The sequence below is a fragment of the Mastacembelus armatus genome, chromosome 22 (genome assembly GCF_900324485.2).
Source record: "Mastacembelus armatus chromosome 22, fMasArm1.2, whole genome shotgun sequence".
NCBI lineage: Eukaryota > Metazoa > Chordata > Actinopteri > Synbranchiformes > Mastacembelidae > Mastacembelus > Mastacembelus armatus.
Window position 1 is genome coordinate 4,074,714 of NC_046654.1, and position 20,735 is coordinate 4,095,448.

General features: G+C 40.4%; 1 protein-coding gene across 2 annotated transcripts; it reads left to right on the forward strand.

Moving 5' to 3' along the window:
* Nucleotides 1-4,101: 4,101 nt before the first annotated feature.
* LOC113128139 (guanine nucleotide-binding protein G(I)/G(S)/G(O) subunit gamma-2) lies at nucleotides 4,102-20,539 on the forward strand. Of its 2 annotated transcripts, XM_026303251.1 has the most exons (4): nucleotides 4,102-4,288; nucleotides 13,814-13,889; nucleotides 18,321-18,439; nucleotides 19,483-20,472. In XM_026303251.1, exons 3-4 carry the CDS (start codon nucleotides 18,353-18,355, stop codon nucleotides 19,609-19,611), a joined length of 216 nt encoding a protein of 71 aa, XP_026159036.1. In that variant the 5' UTR covers nucleotides 4,102-4,288; nucleotides 13,814-13,889; nucleotides 18,321-18,352; the 3' UTR covers nucleotides 19,612-20,472. The 2 variants fall into 2 exon arrangements, with proteins under 2 accessions (XP_026159036.1, XP_026159124.1); XM_026303339.1 differs by lacking the exons at nucleotides 4,102-4,288; nucleotides 13,814-13,889 and having other exon boundaries at nucleotides 18,347-18,439; nucleotides 19,483-20,539.
* Nucleotides 20,540-20,735: the final 196 nt, after the last annotated feature.

Sequence of the window (20,735 nt, forward strand, 5' to 3'; positions counted from 1 at the left end):
GACTTCTGTGCTCCAAAAAGATCAATAATATATTTGCCTATGAAACAATGCAGCAGTGTTAGTATTGAACGGAACTGCATGTTTACTTCTTTGCAGATGATGATGTGATGTGGCCACCTGGACGTCAATTAGCGTCAGCTGGTTTTATGTTCGGAAGAAGCTGGTAAGACAACATTGTGCTAAGATCCAGTTTTGGCATCTGGACTAAAACTATTACGACATAAAATGCACGGTAAAATATTACATTACAGTAAAAACCAAATCGCTAACTTCATTCTGTCATCTTCACATAGACAACTAAAGAAAGAGGTAAGCTAACCTGCTGTACGTCAGCGTCTTTATGCTAACTGCTAGCCAAAGCTAAAGTTAAAAAAACTTTACTTGCTCATTTCCTTTAGTGGTTTGTTTTTATTGATGATATGTATTTATTTTGATGATTCGACATCATTATGATCCTCGTTAGTAACACTATTATTTCTGGCTCCTGATGGAGGAAAAAAGCCTAGTGAAACTCTTGCTAAAGCTAACGCTAACTAGCTAAACGGTAACGGTTGACGTAGATTCCTGTCGCCATATTGCGTCGGGGTTTTTGACCTGCTTAAATATTAGAAGCTATTCTGATGCTTATGGATATTTTAAAGAAATGTCGAATAATATTTAATTGGTCGGAAGTATCTTACTGTTACAAACTGTTGAAATGCAATGAATCATATATATTAGCCAATCAACAAAAATGAAGGTAAACATTTGAGCGTATTTTCGAGCAAAAATGGAAATAGTGTTCACCTCTGAAACGTTATAGTTGTTTCTTTTAGGAAATTGAATATATTCAGACTGTTGAGTGGATAAAACAGGACATTTCATATCATCGTCTTGGATGCTATTAACTTGAGATTGTTTTTCCCACTTTATTTTTACTGTTTTGCACACAAAATGATTCATCAGTCATTAGAGAAAACAATGCTTAGCTTTAGACTCATCCTAATAACATACAGACACATCATAAAACAGAAACACATATTTGTAAATAACCTGTCAAAACCAACAAGTGGGCTTCATTTTTGTGTAAATGCTTTACATCAAGCAGGAATGTGCAGGCAGGTCCTGTGGACGGAAACAAATGCAAATGTGCAATGTGCCACACAGACATAAGCTAGAAAACATGTAAGCAATTTTTATTCAAGTGAATGACCTCCATCTTCCAGTCCAGTATCCAGTTTGCTGAACAACCAACATGCATTCTTAGGCAGCATGTGATGCAGACCTGTGCAATCGGCCAAGCAGATTGGTTGATTAAAGTTTTTATTTAAAAATAATCCTTAGAAATATAAAGATTAAATGACTGATGTACAGTTTAATAGAAAACATGGATGCCTTCCACAGCGAGCGCCACCTCCTTTCTCTTCCTCGCCCTCTCCACAGCTGTACCGGAAATCAGTCATGCACCATCCACTGCTGTCGCCATGGCAACACAGGGGGGGGGGGGCATTCTCTCTTTCTGTCACCACCCCCTCCTCCCTCTCCTTTCTTTTGTCATGTTGAATTAGGTGTAGCTCTGCTCAGGCTATTTTCACAGGTTGTTTTTGCATTTTTAACAAGCGAGGTCATCATGTGCTGACCCTACTGGTGTTTGCAATATTTAAATAATAAAAAAGGCTGAAGTGGCGATTCAAACTGCTCCATTGGCACCTTTTTTTTTATCTTCTTCATCTTACAGTCGTCTCTAGAAGTTTCCTCTATTTGCATCTTTGCTAATAGTTTTCATACAGCTGCTCATCTATGAGTGTGTGTGTGTGCGATGATTTGAGCTGCTTGTTTAGGAGTATTAGGCGCCACTGTCTCCAGCAACAGCGGTGACCTCTTCATAAATCCCATGGGGCACTGGGGCAGGACAGGCGGGGCTCCGCTCCGCTCAGGCCAGTGGCTGCCCAGAGGAGCCAGATGGTTGCAAATCAGAAATTAAATCCAGGTCCCTCCCCCACCAGTCGTGATAACACCACCCTTTGTGCACACACACTGAACACAGCTCGTACAGGGCCATTCGAGCGTCCTCTATCCTGAAATTGACACACTGAATTGTTGTGTGTAAATCTCATTAAACATGTTTTAATTTCATCTGAAGGTTTACATTCAACATATGAGAAAATATTCAAACCCCTTAAGGCTCATAAAGCTCAAGATGCGGCTAATGTGAATTCAAGGTAGCCTAAGATGCTTAAAAGCTGACAGTATTTCTGTTCCACCCTGGTACACAACTGTATGATTTATTGCAGGAGGAAATGCTATTTTATTGATACCAAGTCACAACATCTGCCCATCCCCTCTTACAGTTGGATTAACAGCATTTAATAAACCATCCTATTAACCAGAACAGCTGCACTGACACACGGTTCAGAGATGATCCTCAGAGCCGATAATAAAACATAATAATCAGATTACAAATAAACACATCTCTGGATTTATCTCTTCCCCGGTGATGGAGGGAAGGGTCTCACTGTCACTGTCTCAACAAAGACATAAGGGCCAGGATTCCCAACCTTGGAATTAATGGTTGAAATAGTGAGCTAATAGAGACACAGCTAAAATAGCTAGTGTTAAGTAAAAGTAATGTATAAATGATCAGAATAATTATCACAGTGTAGACTAATGGTTAAATGGTAGATATTTTTTAACCAGGTTATAATTCATCCATAGCAACATATTAGGAACATGATAGTTGGTGCTAGTGAAGAGGGTCTCAGCTGTTGCAGTTGTGGGGGTATGTCAAGCTAGAAGGGATATTGCTTGCTCTGGGAAGCCAGAAAGATCTATGACAGATCTGTGTTATCCTTGAAGAAGCTATGACTCACTAATTCTCCTTCTTCCTCCTCCTCCTCTCACTCTGAGACTCTCCCTGGCTGTGTACTGTTACTGTAAATTTCTACATCTGCATGAATGGAGCTGAGGAAAATGTGATTCACAGAAAACATGATGTTCAGTCCAGGCAGCAGGGAGAAGATGAGTAACAATAGCTGAGTTTTGCGTGAGGCAGACGTACAATATGTGCATAGCAGCACAGATGTGTGCATTTGAACACATGCTGACAGTCAGAAATGCACAAGACAGATCTCACTGAGTACTGGCATTGTATTACTGGAAATTCATCCAGTAGTTGTTGAGGTATTACAGTCAGGACCAAAGTACTGGAAAGTTCAACACTGTCCCTGCCATTAACATTTCAAAGAAGATCAATCATTTTGAATGTTTGAATGTTTTGTTTCTCATTATAAAATGCAGACACATAAATCTGTTAAGACACATAAATATCTGCAAATGTGTGGCACCAAAAGCATAGCTTCCTCAGTTAAAATGACTTATCTCCTTATATACATATCAGCTCCATGCATGCATTGCACTCGATCTCAGTCCTGTGCAGATAAAAGCTCTGTTCATAAACAGCCAGATGTGAACGGGCAGTGTGTGCAGCATGCTGTTTGTTTACTTGTGTAGTTCCAGCCTGGGTGTTTAGTTGCTGGGAAACTTTTTTTTTTTTTTCTTTTCTTTTTTTTAATCTTTGATGGCTTCGCTGTAATATCCAAGTGGTCTAAAGATTAAAAGCTTCAATTCTGACGATAAAACATTTTGTGTGTGAACCTCAGGATGTCGTTTTTGAGGGTTGAATGAACTTTTATCATGCAAGTTCTGGAGTCACGTACAGTAGTAACAAAAGCCCCATGCTTCTATCTACACAGAGAAGACCTCGCTTGAATGAGTAGTACAGTAACAAATGCGGTTACGAAAGAGGAAAATGAGTAGCTGAAATGTAAACAGGGACCTATATGGATATTTATCAGAAAAATCCAGCTAGTCCAGACCATCAGCTATCCTGGTATGCATTTGTTTACTCTAGGTGTTTAGAGAGACAGTGAAGGCTTTTCCTGTGGACCTGTGGGAGATGGAGAGTGTGTCCTGATAGCAGAAAAGAGAAGACATAAAGACGGGGAGGAGGAGGAGGGTAGTTTCTTGCAGCCTGAGCGTTTGGCTGAAGGGTGGAGACTCAGAGCAGCAGTGAGGAGGGAGGCAGGGAGGATCTCAGCTGGAGCAAAGAGAGGGAGAGGCATACAGAGGGAGGAGTGTGTGTTGTGTGTGTCGATGTGTTCGCCTGCCTCCCTGACTGACTGACCGACTGTGTGTTTGTGTGTGTGTTTGTGTGTGACAGAAGGAGACCAGGAGACGCGAGAACGAGTGGATACTACTCGTGGTGTGGATGTGCTTGGCATCACGGAAGAACACATACACACACAAAAAGGTAAGACTTTTCAAAAAATATTTAGAGGGGGACAGGTATTATTTATGTTTTTCTGTTTTGGAGCCATCTGGGGTAATTGCATCCAAAACAGGGTGTGTTCGAGAGTGTGTGTGTGTGTGTGTGTGTGTGGGGTTCATAATGTTTTGTCAGTGTTTGAAGGGTGAGATTGATGCCGCTGGCTGGTTTACATCATGGAATCCCCCCCCCCCCCCCCCCCCTAAAATCTCTGAAAACCTCTCTGAGGTGAGCTGCTGCTTTGTTTTCCCCCTCCTCTTGCCTCCTCCTGTACATGAACATGTGTGAGGAGAATGAGAGAGCTGCTTTCTTCCATTCAGTCCTTCCCTCCTTCTTTTCCTCTCAGTGTTGGGCAGATCCCATAATATGGAGCCACAGGAATTAGGGGCATCTGTTTCAGGAGCTATAAGGGGATGAAAAAGAGAGAAAGAGACCGATGACAAAGGGGGGATGTGGCAGACAGAAGGAGATACAAACGACATAGTAAAACACTAGAAAGGATTCCCACACACCTCCTGTACATTTTTCTGGCCATTCTCAAACCCCCTGCCTTTCATACAGAGCAGCAGTTGACCACTCAAAAGCTCCAGGTAGTGGTTGTATCAGGCAGATGGCTGGGAGAAGAGGAGGTGGAGGCGGGTTTGGTGTTTTTATGTTGTACATAGAGGGATACAGACATTGACGGTGGCATTCATTTGCAGGAAAACCAGAAAAATGGTCAGAGGCGTGCTGCTTTTCTTACTTAGCTCGTTACAGAACGGCACCGTCATGTACAACTCGCATTAAATCATCCAATCGTGTGTGTGGTTGTGTTGTTCCATATTCAGGCCTGTTACAAATGCACACAGTGAGTCAGAATTACGCAAGAGCTCACATCCAGGCAGTTCGTACTGTATCGCGAAGGCGAGCTGCTCCAAGGCCACAGATTGTTTCACACATGTCGATGTTGAGACTAGAAGTGGTTCACAAAATAACAACACTGAAGAAACAGCAAAAACCTTGAGGAGCACAATGGAAAGTCTTGTTACAGATAGAAAAGGAAGAGGGAGTCAGGGATGTCTGGTGGAAGTGAATAAAGAAAAATAAGCAAACCTCCACGCCTTGTAGACCACTTTGACCTCTCCACTCCCTTCACAAAAAATCCTTCCTTTTCAGGCCAAAGTGCGAGGAATTCTCCAAATGCAGGGCTAGGCTATCTAATAACATCTTTGACTTTACTGAATCTCTGTGTGAATCTGAAACTTCACTGAATTTTAAAATGGAGCAAGTTAGGAGACAGATAACATGAAGGATGTTCTTATACTGAAGGCATCAACCTTTGTACTTACTGCACCTGTTTGCTTCTTAAACATGTTTATTTCGTTTTTTAAGCTCATTCAAGCAAGGTCTCCTCTGTGTAGATAGAAGCATGGGGCTTTTGGAGAAAAGGCTCAACACTGGCCAATCAAGTCCTTGAAGAGATGAAAGTCCAGGTCCAGTGACAAGTGTTTATTCTGCCAGATCAAAACATGACTTGAGACTTGAATTGTTGCTTCCTGTCAGGCGTTTGGGTAGTCAGGATTCAAGCAAGTCAAGATCAGTGTTTTGTCATTTAGAAGGTCTTGAGTCTTAAATCTACCAGAACTTTTTCAAGTCTCAAAGAAAGTCTCTGGGTCTTAAAGGTGAAATATGAGACTTCTTGAGTCTCGGGTCAAATCTTTAGAGCGTCTCAGTTGTCCTTTAAATCCTGGAACTTATTTTCATTCAACCTAAATCAATTTGTCAAGTCTTATGTTTACCAGAGTTGTTTTTAGCCTTCTCTTAGACCAAGCCCAAGTCTTTCCCAGTCAAGACTAGAGTCAAGTCTAAAATGTAAGTAGATACAACTCACTCAAAAAGTCAAGTAGTCAAGTCTTAGGTCTCCCAGCAGTGTCAAAATGTGACAGTTACTGTTTCCAAGGCTCAAGTCATGTCTTCTGTGAGTTATATCATTAGGGACTCACCTGAGTTCAAATGTCAAGTGCTTTTTTGTGACTCAGGTCTGATTCAAGTCCATATTCCATCTCTCAAATCTATTTGAGCTGTTTTATGTCTTTTGCAAAGCCTTTTGTCTTTGAAGGCAAAACGCCAACTTGAATGTCTTTGCTTTCAATTCTCACCTGAGGCTTTTAGGGAGTCAAGTCTTGCACCAGTCATGTCCAAGTCCTAGATCCTCTCCTCTGACTCAGTCCATCGCTCAAGTCTGAGTCTACCAGAATTGGTTTTGGACAGTTCCCAAGTCCTCAAGGACAAAATAGGACATGTGAATATTTTTTCTGTCAAATCTGAAGAGAGTCAAGTCTTTTTGTAAAAGATCCAACATTCAGTAGCAAACTGTCAGTAGCAAATCATTTAGGTGTGGGATTGCTGACCCAAAAGACTTTAAATGAGGAATAATATTCACCTGGAACTAAAGGTTTGGATGCAGACTGACATGTTCCGTTGTCCCCAAAGCAGATACACTTTTGATAGTCTTCAGCCAGTGAGGTTTGAACTCAGCAGAATCTAAACAACTCCGGATGTTTGTAATATTGTTAACAGCCCAGGAGTCTGGCTGTGTTATTCTTGGCCTGCTGATTGATTCCAGAGGAAAAGTATGTTTATGCCTCCTGACTCAAATGCAAATGCAAAGTCCCCCACTGATTCCTCTCAGCTCAAGCACAGAGAAAACATCGTAATGTACACAAAACTGGTACATCTTTTTCAGGGCAGGAAGTTAACCCTTTAATTTTAGCGACCACACCTGCCACATTCATATGTGATTTGAGGAGTGGAAAAGAAGCTCCACATGGAAGCTGGTTTCCAGCCAAAGTGACCAGGGGAATTTAAAACGGTTTTCTCAGAGACAGAATTCACCAGTGTCATGAGGCTGGTGGCTGGTGTTAATTTTCTGTCCTGGTCATACAAAGACACATGGTTTCTTTGAATGCATCCAGAGGTCTGTAGCTGTTCCTGTCACAGCAGTGTCAAGCATTGTTTCTACCCCACTAACTACACTGCTGTTACATAACACAAGTATCAAAGGTTTTAAATGTGACTCTGTCAACATTTGAGGCAAAGAAAACCACCTGGTCATTGTTTGATTCCAACAAAGACGACACATGCCGGGCCTTGATTGTTTGATTTAATAAACATAATAGACCACATTTGTGCTCCCTGGAGCAATAAACCTCCTCCCTGCTGCCTTCTTGACTCCCTGGAGATGCATCATTTCCTGGGCCACTGCCTTCTCCCCTCCCCCCTTCTGGGACTTAGATTAACCTCCAACACAAACACACATGTGTATGCATACAAACACATACACCACAAGGTCTAAGATGGCAGGGTGGGCAGGGCATGCTGGGGGTGGCACAGATGTCAGTGCTAATCAAATGACAATGGGTGGTGGTAGTTTGTCTAAGAGATCTAGGGTTAATGCACAGTTTAAAACAGGTCAATGCATCAAGAGTTAAATGTTTATTATCAAGTGTGGTATCTAATAAGACATTACCTGTGGATAATTTCTCAAATTGCGTATGAATATGTGATCTAAATTTCTAATGTCTTAAAAAAAGAATTAGTCCTTGAAGCTCATTTAAAAAAATCTTATTCTAAGCAAAACGGCCCTGCATAAACACTGTTATCTGCCAAAATGAATAAAATATGAGTTAATTTAGATTAGGACTGAGGGGATTCCTAAAAGGGCGAGGCTCTGCTCAAATAATTGCACTGACTGCCATTTTGTTTTACTTCATTTATTCAGCCTGACATTGTGTTCATGTTAGATGTTAGCCTACTTCTCATTGGGTGGATGGGTTAGACCGTTTTGTTTTTCCCCAATTAATCCATCAATCAATCAAAAGTGTATGAAATATTCATCCCACTGACATAAGCTGTATTAGTTGCTGCTCAGAGCAGCTAGTGTTGATTTACAGTGACACACATAATAATGTGAAAAGTAGTGCACCCATTCTCATTTCCCTCTGTAAATATGTTTTACATGCATGAAAATATTTTGCACTTATCAGAATGCCCTGACAGGCTAATCTGATCAAACACACCCACACAGTCTTGGTGTGTCTCCGTTACACATCATTTTATCTAAACACATTTTCCATCTTGAACTTTACAGATCAACATAACATGAGCTGAAAGTCTCGTTTCTGCTAATGTCAGTGGTTTCGGAGCTGTGATGTTACATTTCTGCCATATTCCTTAGTGCACAACTGCACATTTTGAGCACAGGGAAAATGCTTTTGCATGCATGCAAATTTTGTTTTAAAGAGACATTATCATCTTGCACAGAAAAATGTGGTTTGAGCAGCCAAAAATATTCTCTGCTCGTTAATAAACTCACTGTGGCTCAACTTTACTTCTTTGCTCTCTCACCAACTCCTGCTATTTTGAAGGAAGGCCAATTCTGGTATATTTCTTCTTGCGTTACTGTAAGCAAAGAGAAACAATGGCTCATGAATGGGGAGTCAAGAGTTTATCAATGAACACAGAATATTTATGTCGTTGGTCAAAGTAAAATATTCTGTGCTCAAAACCTCCCGCTGTGCTCTCAGGAACATGGCACAAATGTAACTCGCAGGTGGGTAAGGACACTGTGACATCAGTGATGGGTTTCAGGTGCAATTGATTCGTACCGTTCAGGCATACAGTTTGAATCCCAGCCACCAAGGTGTTATTATAGTAAATAAACATGACTCAGCAGTCTAGTAGATGCACCATAATTATATTAACATGCTGCAAATACTAAATGTAAGGCCATAATAAGATTTACTACTAATGTGAGTCAGTCAGTACAGGTCTGCTGTATTCCAGGGATAATATACTAATAGACCGATTACACTAACACACAAAAAATGTTTTAATAGAAATATTTTGCTGTAGTGAGATACTGACACACATTTGTGTAGTTTGTGTAGACAGCATAAAGTTTAAAGAAAGGACTTTGATTCTCAGTCATGTTAATAACATTGTAAAATATGTCATTTTAAACATATTTGATACATGTTAGCTTAGTTGTGGAGTAAAAGTAGTAGTTGCCATTGTAGTAGTACTGCTATTTTGATTTCAATTGAAAAATAGACTCCACCTCTTGGACAGATTATACTGGGAGGAAGGTTTTCTTGTACAATGAGTGTAAGATGAGTCTGGAGACCAGGTCCAGGTCTGAGTCCTGCTCAGAGCCTTGTATCAACAAAAACAGTGATGGAGATGGAGGCTGAGCTGTAACACCCGGACGATCGTGGCCTGACAGCTCTGCTCTCTGTTCCATCTCTTTGTGTTTGAGCACGAAGGGAGGGGGCGTCCTTTCTCCTATTCAAGGGCAGGGAGCCGTGCTATATTACATTCAGTAGTCAGTATCCTCTTGATTGTGTTCATTAATAACTCCGGAGGTTAGTTTTATGTTACTTCTCCTTGCTGCAGTCGCTGTAAAAGTCACTCTGGAAGAAGATATTACCCACACGGCCTCTTTTACCTTCCTGATAAACTTTCCCATTTCCCTTGTTTCTCATTCTGTTTATCTTCTATCAGATTACGACCCTATAAATTTCTGTTTGTCTGTGCTGAGCGTGTCCTTCACTGCCTTCTTGCTTCACGGTGACGTCGCAGAGTGCACTACATTGTCCGATGACACACTGAGGATGGTACAGTCACACTGTGAGGGCTCAGATGACTGAAGCTTCTGCCTGCTCACACTCCACTGCTGTACTCTGTTAAGAAATAATAGAAAACAGACTTAGATTTTTGAAACTCCGCAGTCGGGTTTTGGATTCACTCGATGGGCTTTGTAGTAAAACAGAGGATACTCACTCAGCAAAGAAAAGGCCTGTGTCAGCTTTTACAAAATTGGGGTCAGAAGGTTTTCTGTGACAAATAAACAGTTTTTCCTCAAGAATGAACATACATCAGCTTCATTTAGTGAATCACTACCATGGTCAAGGAAAACATTGTTTGTGGTATTACTCATTATACGAAACATAATCCTGGTTCACAACCAACATGTCTGCGGTGTAGTCCATTGAGTCTGCACTGTTCTTTATTGGTTTTTCATTCCAGTGACCCGAGTCAACATAACATTTACTGAACATTGGTTATTCTCCATCCTAAAAGCCTTTTGTCTTTGAATGTTAACAGTGTAGAGCTGGAAATATGAAATATTGTCAAACTGGGTCAAAGTCTTGGATTTATAATGCTGGTGCTAAGTAGCTATACAGTGCATTCACAGAACAGGCCGTTTCTTTATTTTCATGTCTTAAATTGATCATCAACTGGTCTGTCTGGAACTGACAGTGGGCCTTTTATCATATTTCAGACTTTTAATAAATTCTCGTTTTAAAACAAGTCGGCTGGAAGCAGGAAGTTAGCCAAGATCGTTCTTTCATCCAATTTAATGGAGCTAACATTAGCCTAATTAGCTAGCTTGCGAGGTGTAGCAGATACAATCTGGTGGCTCCATGTGAAGATTGAAAGTTTGTCAGGTGTAGAAACAGCTACTAAGGAAGAGTGGAGCTTAGCGGCCCGTTTCCATTCTTGTATAGACAAATCGTATGTGGACCTCAGAACTCAGCAGCCGTTATCTTTGAACAGGGGTCCCATCCTGCCTCCTCTCAGTCCCTGTAGACCCTCACAGGTTAATCACTGGCTCTCCACGATCCAGATGGCTGAGCTAGGGACAGACTTAATTACCACGCTCTGATTTCACACCCTGGGCATCACAGAGGACAGAAAACTCCCTGCCTGGCTGCCTTAATTTCTCTCTTTGGATGGTGTAAAGGGAAAAAAAGACAGGATAATAAGGTGTGCACTACAGAAAGAGAACGAGGGAGGAGAACTGAGCTGAGAGTCAGCGTGTGTGGGAGTACGTGAGAGATCGTCACTCTCGACAGGCCAGGAATTATATTTTCCTCACCAGGATGTTTCCTGCGGCGCTTAATCACCCTTTAAGTCAGTGACACCCAGAGTCGAGCAGCAGCTATAATCACATCTGTGGAGAGCCTCGTCACGAACATAGACCCCCCGAAAACCCCGGAGGAAGGGGTTCAAAACAACTCCAAATGGCAAGGGAAGGATGGCGCAGGGGGTCGGTGGTGTTGGCAGCAGGACGGAGCATGCTGGGCTGTTTCAATCCCATCACTGAACACCTGTCTGCCACAGAGGGAGGGATGGGAAGCAGAAGGTTGGGACACAGGAGAGAAATGGATCACAATGCATCTTCCTGTCTTTTCGCCCCCCGAGTTCAGCTCAGTTCAAGATGCTTTATTGACGTAAAAGTAGAAAACAGTACTGTCAAAGAATTAAGATTTAAAAACACTCTTTGGTGTCTCACATCCCCTGATCTTTCTGCTTCTCTACAACATAAATATGATGACACAGTCAGTTCACTAGGAAATCAAATTCAGCAGCATCTTTTTTTTTTTTTCTTTTTTAAGAACAGTCGCACGCAGTGAACTGACGTAAGAGTGGAAAAAAGCACAGAGTGGACAAGCTGTAAGACTGCCGTCAGGACTGCAAACCTGCTGTGACGGATTACACAAGCAAAAAAAAAAAAAAAAAAAAACTTTTCCTAGGCCACAACAGCATACCTCACAAAATAGTTATAATCGATAAATAGGCCAAAACCTCCACTGCTAAGTTTAGTACAAGCTTTGCATTACTCTCAACATGGTAACACACACATTTGCATGTCCTAATTTACATTAACGGTGAATTCAGTGGAGAAGCAAACTGTACTGTCTGACGGACTGAATCCTTGGGACGTCACTTAGTCAGTCTGAAGACTTGAAATCTGCAGATACGATAGAGACAGACAAAGAACAGCCAGAAGGTGTACATGTCGTCGCCCTGGCATGTGACAACTTCAGTATGATAAAACCATTTTTTTACACTTGTATCTCCAGGCATCCAGCAGCACACAAAGGGCATTTGTACAATTTTCCTGGGAAACACCCAGATGTAAATATGAGTCTGGTGAATGATAATCAGGATGTGCCTGTGGGCGACCACGTGCTTCAGGCAAACAAACCTGTCAGGACATCTGAGCCCATCTGTCAGCCAAGAAGATAATGTCAATAATGATTATTTGCAATTGGGTCATACTTATTTACATATTTGTTGTATTTTAACTCTTTAGAAACACCTACAGTGTCATTCTGTTCATGTTTAAAAGAAATGATGCAGGAATATATTTGCAAAAGTGGAAGAAGAAAAGAAGTAAAAGAAGAACTGGGGAAATTTATAAACTTTATTGGTTTTATAAGATAATCAAACCATAGCCCGTTAGAGTTGATTGTTTTCAGGCAAAGTTCTTGAATTGTTTGTTTTTCAGCACCATTGTTGTTGTATGTTGTACTTTGGTATTTTGTTTGTGTTGACTTAAAACATGGTAGACAATTTCTTATAAAAGCCACAAGACAATCCTGCTGCACACTGAAGCACTGCAGCAGATAGTTTAGGGATCTCTGCACTGCTTTTACACATCTTGTTCCACAGTGTAGATTAATGACTCCAGTGAATCAGGAGTGGTGACAGTGCACTACAGTCAGATCTCCTACTCTCCTTTTTTTGCTTTTTAAACTGTAAGCAGTTTCAGCATCACTAGAGTACTCTGGCTCAGGGGCTTTGTCGCTGTTGGCAGGGTTTTGTTAGTGGATGCCTCACTGTACTGTTGCTTTAACGTTGCCATGATTTATGATGGTTGGAATTCCCTTCCTCTGCAGATCTGCTCATGCAGGGTAATTGTCCCATTTATCAGAGAAGCAGCAAAAAAACCCAGCTGCAGAGTCATAGGTGCATTAAGCATAAATCTGTTGGACCCGGGACCCTGTTAGGGAAGAAAGAGCAGAGGAGGTCAGCGCCATTTCAGGAAATATGCTTATTTGGTTTCTTGCTGTGTCTTGGGATGAAAAGGTTGGTACCATGCTCGTTGTACAGTAAGGAAGTGGAAGCCAGCAGCTGAATAACTTTGCATTGTTTGCAGACTGGAAATGTGAAGTATCTAGTAGCCCTTGGAAAAGGCAGATGTTATATCTGGTTTCTTTCATCTGCACCAAAAAAAAAAACAAAAAAAAAACAGAAAAAGGTGTGGCCAGCAGAGACTTTATGCTAAGCTAAGCTAACCAGCTGTTGATTCTGGCTTTACAGACATGACAGGCCCATCTGTCCTCTCATGATGATCAGTGAGAAAGCAAATATGCAGATATTACCAAACTGCTGAGCTTCTTCTGCAAAACCATCAGTTAATTTGTCCCTTTGATTGTGCTTCCTTTGCATCTTTCTCTGTAGTTTGTGGTGGTGTTTCTCCAGCAGTGTTTTCCCTGGAGTGGTGTTTGTTGGAGCGAGCTGTAACATTCTGACACAGAGTGATGAGAGGACAGAGGCTGCACATACACAAGCGTCGCTCTGATTTATCTGGAAGGCAGCAGTGAAAGCATGTAGACCTTCTGCCTGTGATCAGCCGCCAAGTCTTACTCTTTTCTGCTCTTTCTCACTTCGTATTTGCAGAGAGCTGGGCGGACACGAACTGCTGACTGAAGTGCAGGCGGACACAGGGCAGAGCGCGGAGGAGTAAGCAGACAAGGTAAGTGAAAACAAGAGGAAGAGGCAAAGTAACAAGGCAGGTTTGAAATATCAGCCAGTTTCATAGTATTACAGCATGAATGGTCGTAGTGACAGTACTCACTCCTTGGAAGCTGATTTAAAATTGTGCAGTAGCAAACAGCTTTTAAATTATCGTTACAGCGTCTACATTGCAGCTGACACAGTTAAAGCCTGTGTCCATCTGAATGCATTATTTATCAGCAACTGCTGGGATGTCACACTTATCAGCATGTTGACACCATGTGCAACATCTCATGATGGTATTTTGAGCAGCTGATGGGAAGGACAAGAGGTTTTATGATACAGATGAGCAGCAGTAAAACTCAGTGATCAAAAAAAGCGATATAACCAGTTAATTATTACTTTTTAAATCTAGCTGCCTGCAGTGTCACAGCTATTTCACCTGGAGTTGACACATGCACAGACATCTGCTACTGTGCATTTCACCATCTCCTCACACTCCCACTCCCTAGATATGACAATATGAAGGTGCTATGTTTGCGCAATGCTGGAAAATAACTAAACATATTAATAGAAATGATGTGCACATCTATGTTTGTGTTTGTTTTGAAAATATTCACATTAGCATTTAGCTTAACGCAAAGCTGGACCAAAGCAAAATCCAATGAGCCGCTAGCGTAGCTGAAAACTTTGCTTTCTGGACACTGGATAAACTTTAATGGCAGGATTAGATGTTACTTTCGTTCACCTTCCCTGCCCTGTAAGACAGGCTTCCATCTTCTTATAAGATATTTATTGAAATCATCCTGTCAATTCCATACAAACTAGGCTAGTCTCACACTGTCTGATTATTTTCTGTGAAGAACGGAGCCTACTTTTCCATAGCCATCCCAGAAACCTTAAAGAGTGACATCTGTCCCTATCAATAGTCTCGTGATACACTGGCCTGTTTCGACATCTCCCCTGAGTGTAGAAATGATATTATGGCCTCAATATGAGACACACCAAAGACTAATTTTTATGCCTCAGTCACGACCTTGTAGCAAGTGTCTGCTCTATTTTGAGTTTAATGAGGGACAACGTGAGGTTTATGTGCAAGGCATGAATATAGGTGCTGTTATTCCCTAAAATGTGAAGCCCTGCTCAGAGTGAAAACGACCAGAATCCCACAGCTGCACTGGCTGTAACACGTAATGTTTATATTACACTGTTAATACTGTGCAGTCTCCTGCAGGTTGTGCCCATTAATCCTCTTTACACAGTCATCTGGTTTGTACCAACAATGGTTCAGTTCAGAGCAAATGTTTCAGTCCTAAAACAATTTGAATGTCTAATATCTATGTCTATTTCCAGTGACTCTCAAAATGATAAGGAATAATATTCATGTCTGTTAACTCGCACACTGTATGCAGAACTGCCCAACATGTGTTCTCTTACTACACTGAGTGTATGATGGACAAATACTTTACTGCAACAAGCCTGAAACATTTAGTAAGTTTAATGAGTCATTTTTAGGATTACGTTAGATACGTTAGTATCATCGCACAGAAATGTGTAGGAATTCCAGGTCAACATGTAACAAACAGTGCAGACACTATCAAAGTGCAAATAAGAGATATATGTAAATAATAAAATACACACAAATATACGAAGAGCAAAAGCTGCTAGATTCTCTGGTTTCTCTTCTTTGCACACTGGACTGTGCTGTACAGTGGGTACGGAAAGTATTCAGACCCCTTTAAATTTTTCACTCTTTGTGTCATTGCAGTCATTTGCCAAAATCAAAAAAGTTCATTTTATTTCTCATTAATGTTCACTCAGCACCCCATCTTGACAGAAAAAAACAAATGTAGAAATTTTTGCAAATTTATTAAAAAAGAAAAACTGAAATATCACATGGTCATAAGTATTCAGACCCTGTGCTCAGTATTGAGTAGAAGCACCCTTTTGAGCTAGTACAGCCATGAGTCTTCTTGGGAATGATGCAACAAGTTTTCCACACCTGGATTTGGGGATCCTCTGCCATTCTTCCTTGCAGATCCTCTCCTGTTCTGTCAGGTTGGATGGTGAACGTTGGTGGACAGCCATTTTCAGGTCTCTCCAGAGATGCTCAATTGGGTTCTGTTTTTTTCTGTCAAGATGGGGTGCTGAGTGTACATTAATGAGAAATAAAATGAACTTTTTTGATTTTGGCAAATGGCTGCAATGACACAAAGAGTGAAAAATTTAAAGGGGTCTGAATACTTTCCGTACCCACTGTACTTCTCTCAAAATATAATATTTTTGGATTTATGTGGTTTTGGCAGTATTTTCTTTCTGATTTCTGACATTTTATATAAATTATAGTCACACACCAAATGTGAATCAACTGGAGTATGTGTCACTGGCCACAAATGGCTTTTCTAGTATTTGGAGTTTGTCAGATTTAGCTGATATTCTTGTTTATAACCAGTTTTGCAAGGCGTCTAAAATTAATAAATGAAATAGCTCAGTGAAAGAGACAGACTGTAACTGGTGGGGATGGATGGTGGGGATTTTAATGATTAATAACAAGCACATCAGGTCAGGGGGGCTCAGGTCAGTGTGACAGCGGAGATTCCTGCAGGAGTTTACCGGCCTGGTGGGCAGGTGTGCCACCATGGAGCATCAATATTCATGCTTAGCTCCAGCACCTGGCTGAGATCAGTGTTAACCCCATGCTGAGCCGTACCACAGTGCATACAGACGGATGACAAGAGGGGGTGAGCGCGCAGAGAGGATTGATCACACATCAAGGATGATGCTGATTTAGAGCCCCTGCAGCTTGATCCAGTTAATCAAAGATGTTAGAAAAGGCAGAGGAACAACTGAGCGTGCAAAACTAAAACTGAGTACCAAAACAGACAGGTGATAAAAAAACTGAGTAGACGAGCGATGAGAATGTATGAGAAGCAGATGTTTCCGTACGAAGCACGAGGTCTCACTAACGGTATGATGAGTGTGAAAATGATACAGCCTTCGCAGTCACCAGATTTCAAACCCGTTGGATGGTGCACACTGATCTGCATAATATACTGTTGTGGCTATATTAGTACAATAACAGCATACCAGTATTTTCTTCTTGTATACAGATGAATATCTAGTTACTTGTATTGTGTACTCACACACAAGACTTCCCAACCAACATCAGTAAAACTGTGACTTTGGAAAAGTCCTGTAAAATACTGTCAAATTTTGAACCTTGGATTATTTTAAGATTACCAGCATCTTAAACATCTAATGTCTGTGCCTGTAGTCACAAATCCAGACAGAATTTTCTTGTCTTACATCTGACTAACAGAAAAAAGTAACGCGTCATACCGAAGACGCAATATTTGATTTGCTTTCCAGAGTGTTCCAGACACTTTCTTTACCAGCATTCATAATTTTGTGAAATAACACCACTCATGTATCAGTGCAGTATGCATGCAGACAACTTTGAGTCTACCTCATTTTATCATTTTTGTAATAGTTTCCACAGTGTGAAAACTCTAACCAAATCCCACATAAAATCAACTTTCACTGTAAAAGCAAATCTTCAAAATAATTACCCACAAAAATGTTGGCGTTAAAACATTTAAACGAACAAATTTTCAAATATGATTTAAAAAAAAACAAAAAACAGTTTAACAGATAAATACAATAAACTTTTTCTAAAACGTGAATAATAGACACCAATAGCTTATAAAAACAGCCTGTTTGTGTTAAAAGTTACATATGCAAAAATCAAAATAAGAAACAGCAAATAGTAGAAGATTAACTTGAAATGAAGTTAATGGAGAATGAGTGTAGATAAAACACTCTGTTGTCATGTGCCGAGCTAAAAAGAAAAGGTTTTAGCTTGGACTTAAACACCACCAGAGATGAGGATTGTCTAACATCAGGAAGACCATTTCAGATGTTAGCTGCATAAAATTAAAACCTATGGCCTACATAAAGCAAATATTAAATCAAATGTTATACGAACAAGGTGACCTGTCTTACCTTGAAGAGAAGACAAACTGAATTGATTTGTTGATTTATTGTGCACCTAATAAGGCAGAGACGCCAACACTGTGACACAGTATGAATTAGAAAACACACAGTTACTAGTGTAAACAAGTTTTTATCTCTGAAACCAGTAACGTTACTTTTTCGTTTATCTATTTTAAATATAGTGCTGGACAAAGCGCTGCCCCCTTACTCTCCTCCCACCCTCTCTGCCTCCCCCTCACTGTCATTGGCTGCCTAGCAACTGACACCATAAATAATATGCCTGTGTCTGTGGTTTGTGTGTGTATCCACAGGCATGTGATAATAAATGGGGTATCTGTTACTAGCACGCCTCTTTGCATGCCTGCCACATTATCGTGCTCGTCTTCATCAGCGGCGCGCTGTGGGTGAGCTGCAGTGTTTGGGATGTTAAAATCGCTTTCTCCTCTACTGTATGTAGACAGAGCACAGGAGACCTGACTCACAGCGCCCATGGCGAGCAATAACACGGCCAGCATCGCACAAGCCAGGAAACTGGTGGAGCAGCTGAAGATGGAGGCCAACATTGACAGGATAAAGGTGAGATGACAGTGTTTTTGATCTTTTTTTGTACTCTTGGCTTCAAAAATCAACTTCTGTAGACTCAAAACATCACTCAGATACTGCAGGAAATCATTAAAGGTGACAATTTCATCATCTTTCCTTTAAACACTTTGTCAAACTTTTATTATTACATAATAATGTTGGAAGCATGCCTGGTAATCTGGTACTTGCAGGAAGCTCTTACACTTTTATATCTTTGATCAGATACAGCCAACATTTTCATGTCAGTGCAGGAGAAGCATGTTATTACCAGCATTAAGATTATAACATGTGAATCTATTACTGGGACACTCTAATCTTATTAAACATAATGTTCTTAATTACTCCTGTACCATCACTCACCATAAGTCACAATATCTGCTGTGAAAACAATCTTTTGACAGAAAGCTTCATATTTCATGTTTCTTTGTTGTCCTAAAGTAGGCAAACAGTAAGAATCACATCATTTCATAAAATACATATTCTTGCTGCTAAGCAACGATTTTAATCCAAATTTTGTATCCTATCTTAAATGTATTGTTGTATTTAAGGGACTAAATCAATCTAGCTGGGTTTTACGTCTCTAAATCAATGACCACATTTCTTGCTTCGAATCTTTATGCTACAGGCTGGGCTGATTACGTCCACCTCTAACTCCATACTTAATGTAACAGTTCGACGTTTTGGTAAATGTAAACATAGCTTAGCATAAAAACTGGAAATTGCTTTCCTGGCTTTGTTGAAATATACCTATAAAACTCACTAATTATGTCTTTTGTTTAATTCATACAAATAACGCAGTGTAAAAAGTTATAGGTGAGGCTATTTTGTTTTGTTTTTCCCTCCTTCCAGACTTTATGCTAAGCTAAACTAACCATCTGCTGGTTATAGCTTCATATTTACAATACAAACATGAGTGAAGTCAAACTTCTTATCAAACTCTCAACAAAATAATTCTATTTTCTATAATGTTGAACTGCTTCTTTAACTGTGTGTCAGCGTGATCTGATGTGAGCATATGTGTGTGTGCTTAATTCCAGGTGTCAAAAGCTGCGGCAGACTTAATGTCATACTGCGAAGCCCATGCCAAAGAGGACCCTCTGCTGTCACCGGTGCCAGCGTCAGAGAACCCGTTCAGGGAGAAGAAGTTCTTCTGTGCCATCCTGTAATCGCAGCATGGCCCTTCAGCAGTCTGCTCAGTGTGGGACTTTGAACATGGACGTTCAAAATATATAGAAATCTTCTAATAGGAAGGCACGGCGATTATTGCCCCCTTTCTCGAACAGCACATAAAGAGTGCAAAAATTAAAACCACAGAGTTAACATGTAACCATTAAAGGGGCTGTTATTGCTTTGTTGAGGGGTGTTGCAGCATGTTGAAGGGGTCTGTACTTTTAGATGATACAAAAGGGATGCTGATAAAGAGTATGATGATAATCCAGAGACATAGTGGACAACCAGTCAGCCAACCAAGTTTTCAGGTTGTGAAGTGTACAAAAAAAACAAAAAAGCATAAAATGAGAATAAAAATATTTTGTGGTTCTTTTGGGACTTCCAGATGTTCTGTTAAATGGGTTTTGGATGGATCAACCACCGTAGGACCACTAGACGCCTCCTGATTATCGGAATGTTTTTTACGTTGTTGGTTATGTTCATTTCAACTTTTACTTCTAGATATCTTTCTATAATTGTATGTGATTACTGAAACTGCTCTGTTAACTTTTTTTTACACCAACAGGTTAGTGAAAGCTTTTTTAATGGGATGTTTGAAACATTCGACTCTGTGATTCTCTTTGCGAACACCTTTCTGAAAAATCAGTCTCTGTGTATCAACATCTATCTGGCAAATGTGATGCAGTTTGTCTCCTTCAGATACAAACCCTCTTTCTACTATTTGTATAAAATGACTAGCAAGTAAACTGTGCTGTGCTGTGAGTTCTGAATGTTTGTGTTTGTATCATTAACTATTGCATGAAATGAGCAGCCTCCATGTGGAAGTGACAAAAAATATTAAAACAAGAATGATTCAATATGGACTCAACAAAGGCATCTCTCAAATATAAAATAAAACTGCTTGCACTGCAGGCTAACAAATTACTTGAAGCTGCAGCTTAAAAGTCTTTATATATTACGTACATAACTGCAGATATATCCAACATATTGTGTACATATTTTAGGTATTATTTCTATACTTAAAACTAGAAGAAATCTTCAGATATTTAAATCTAAATAAGTTAATATGAGGCTTTATCAGTCTGTTAGACCAATCAATTTTTGTGCAAAGTTCCCAGTG

Coding starts and splice junctions, on each gene's coding strand:
- LOC113128139 (XM_026303251.1), top strand. CDS start 18,353: ATGGCGAGCAATAACACGGCCAGCATCGCACAAGCCAGGAAACTGGTG. Junction 18,440..19,482: donor CCAACATTGACAGGATAAAG/GTGAGATGACAG, acceptor GCTTAATTCCAG/GTGTCAAAAGCTGCGGCAGA.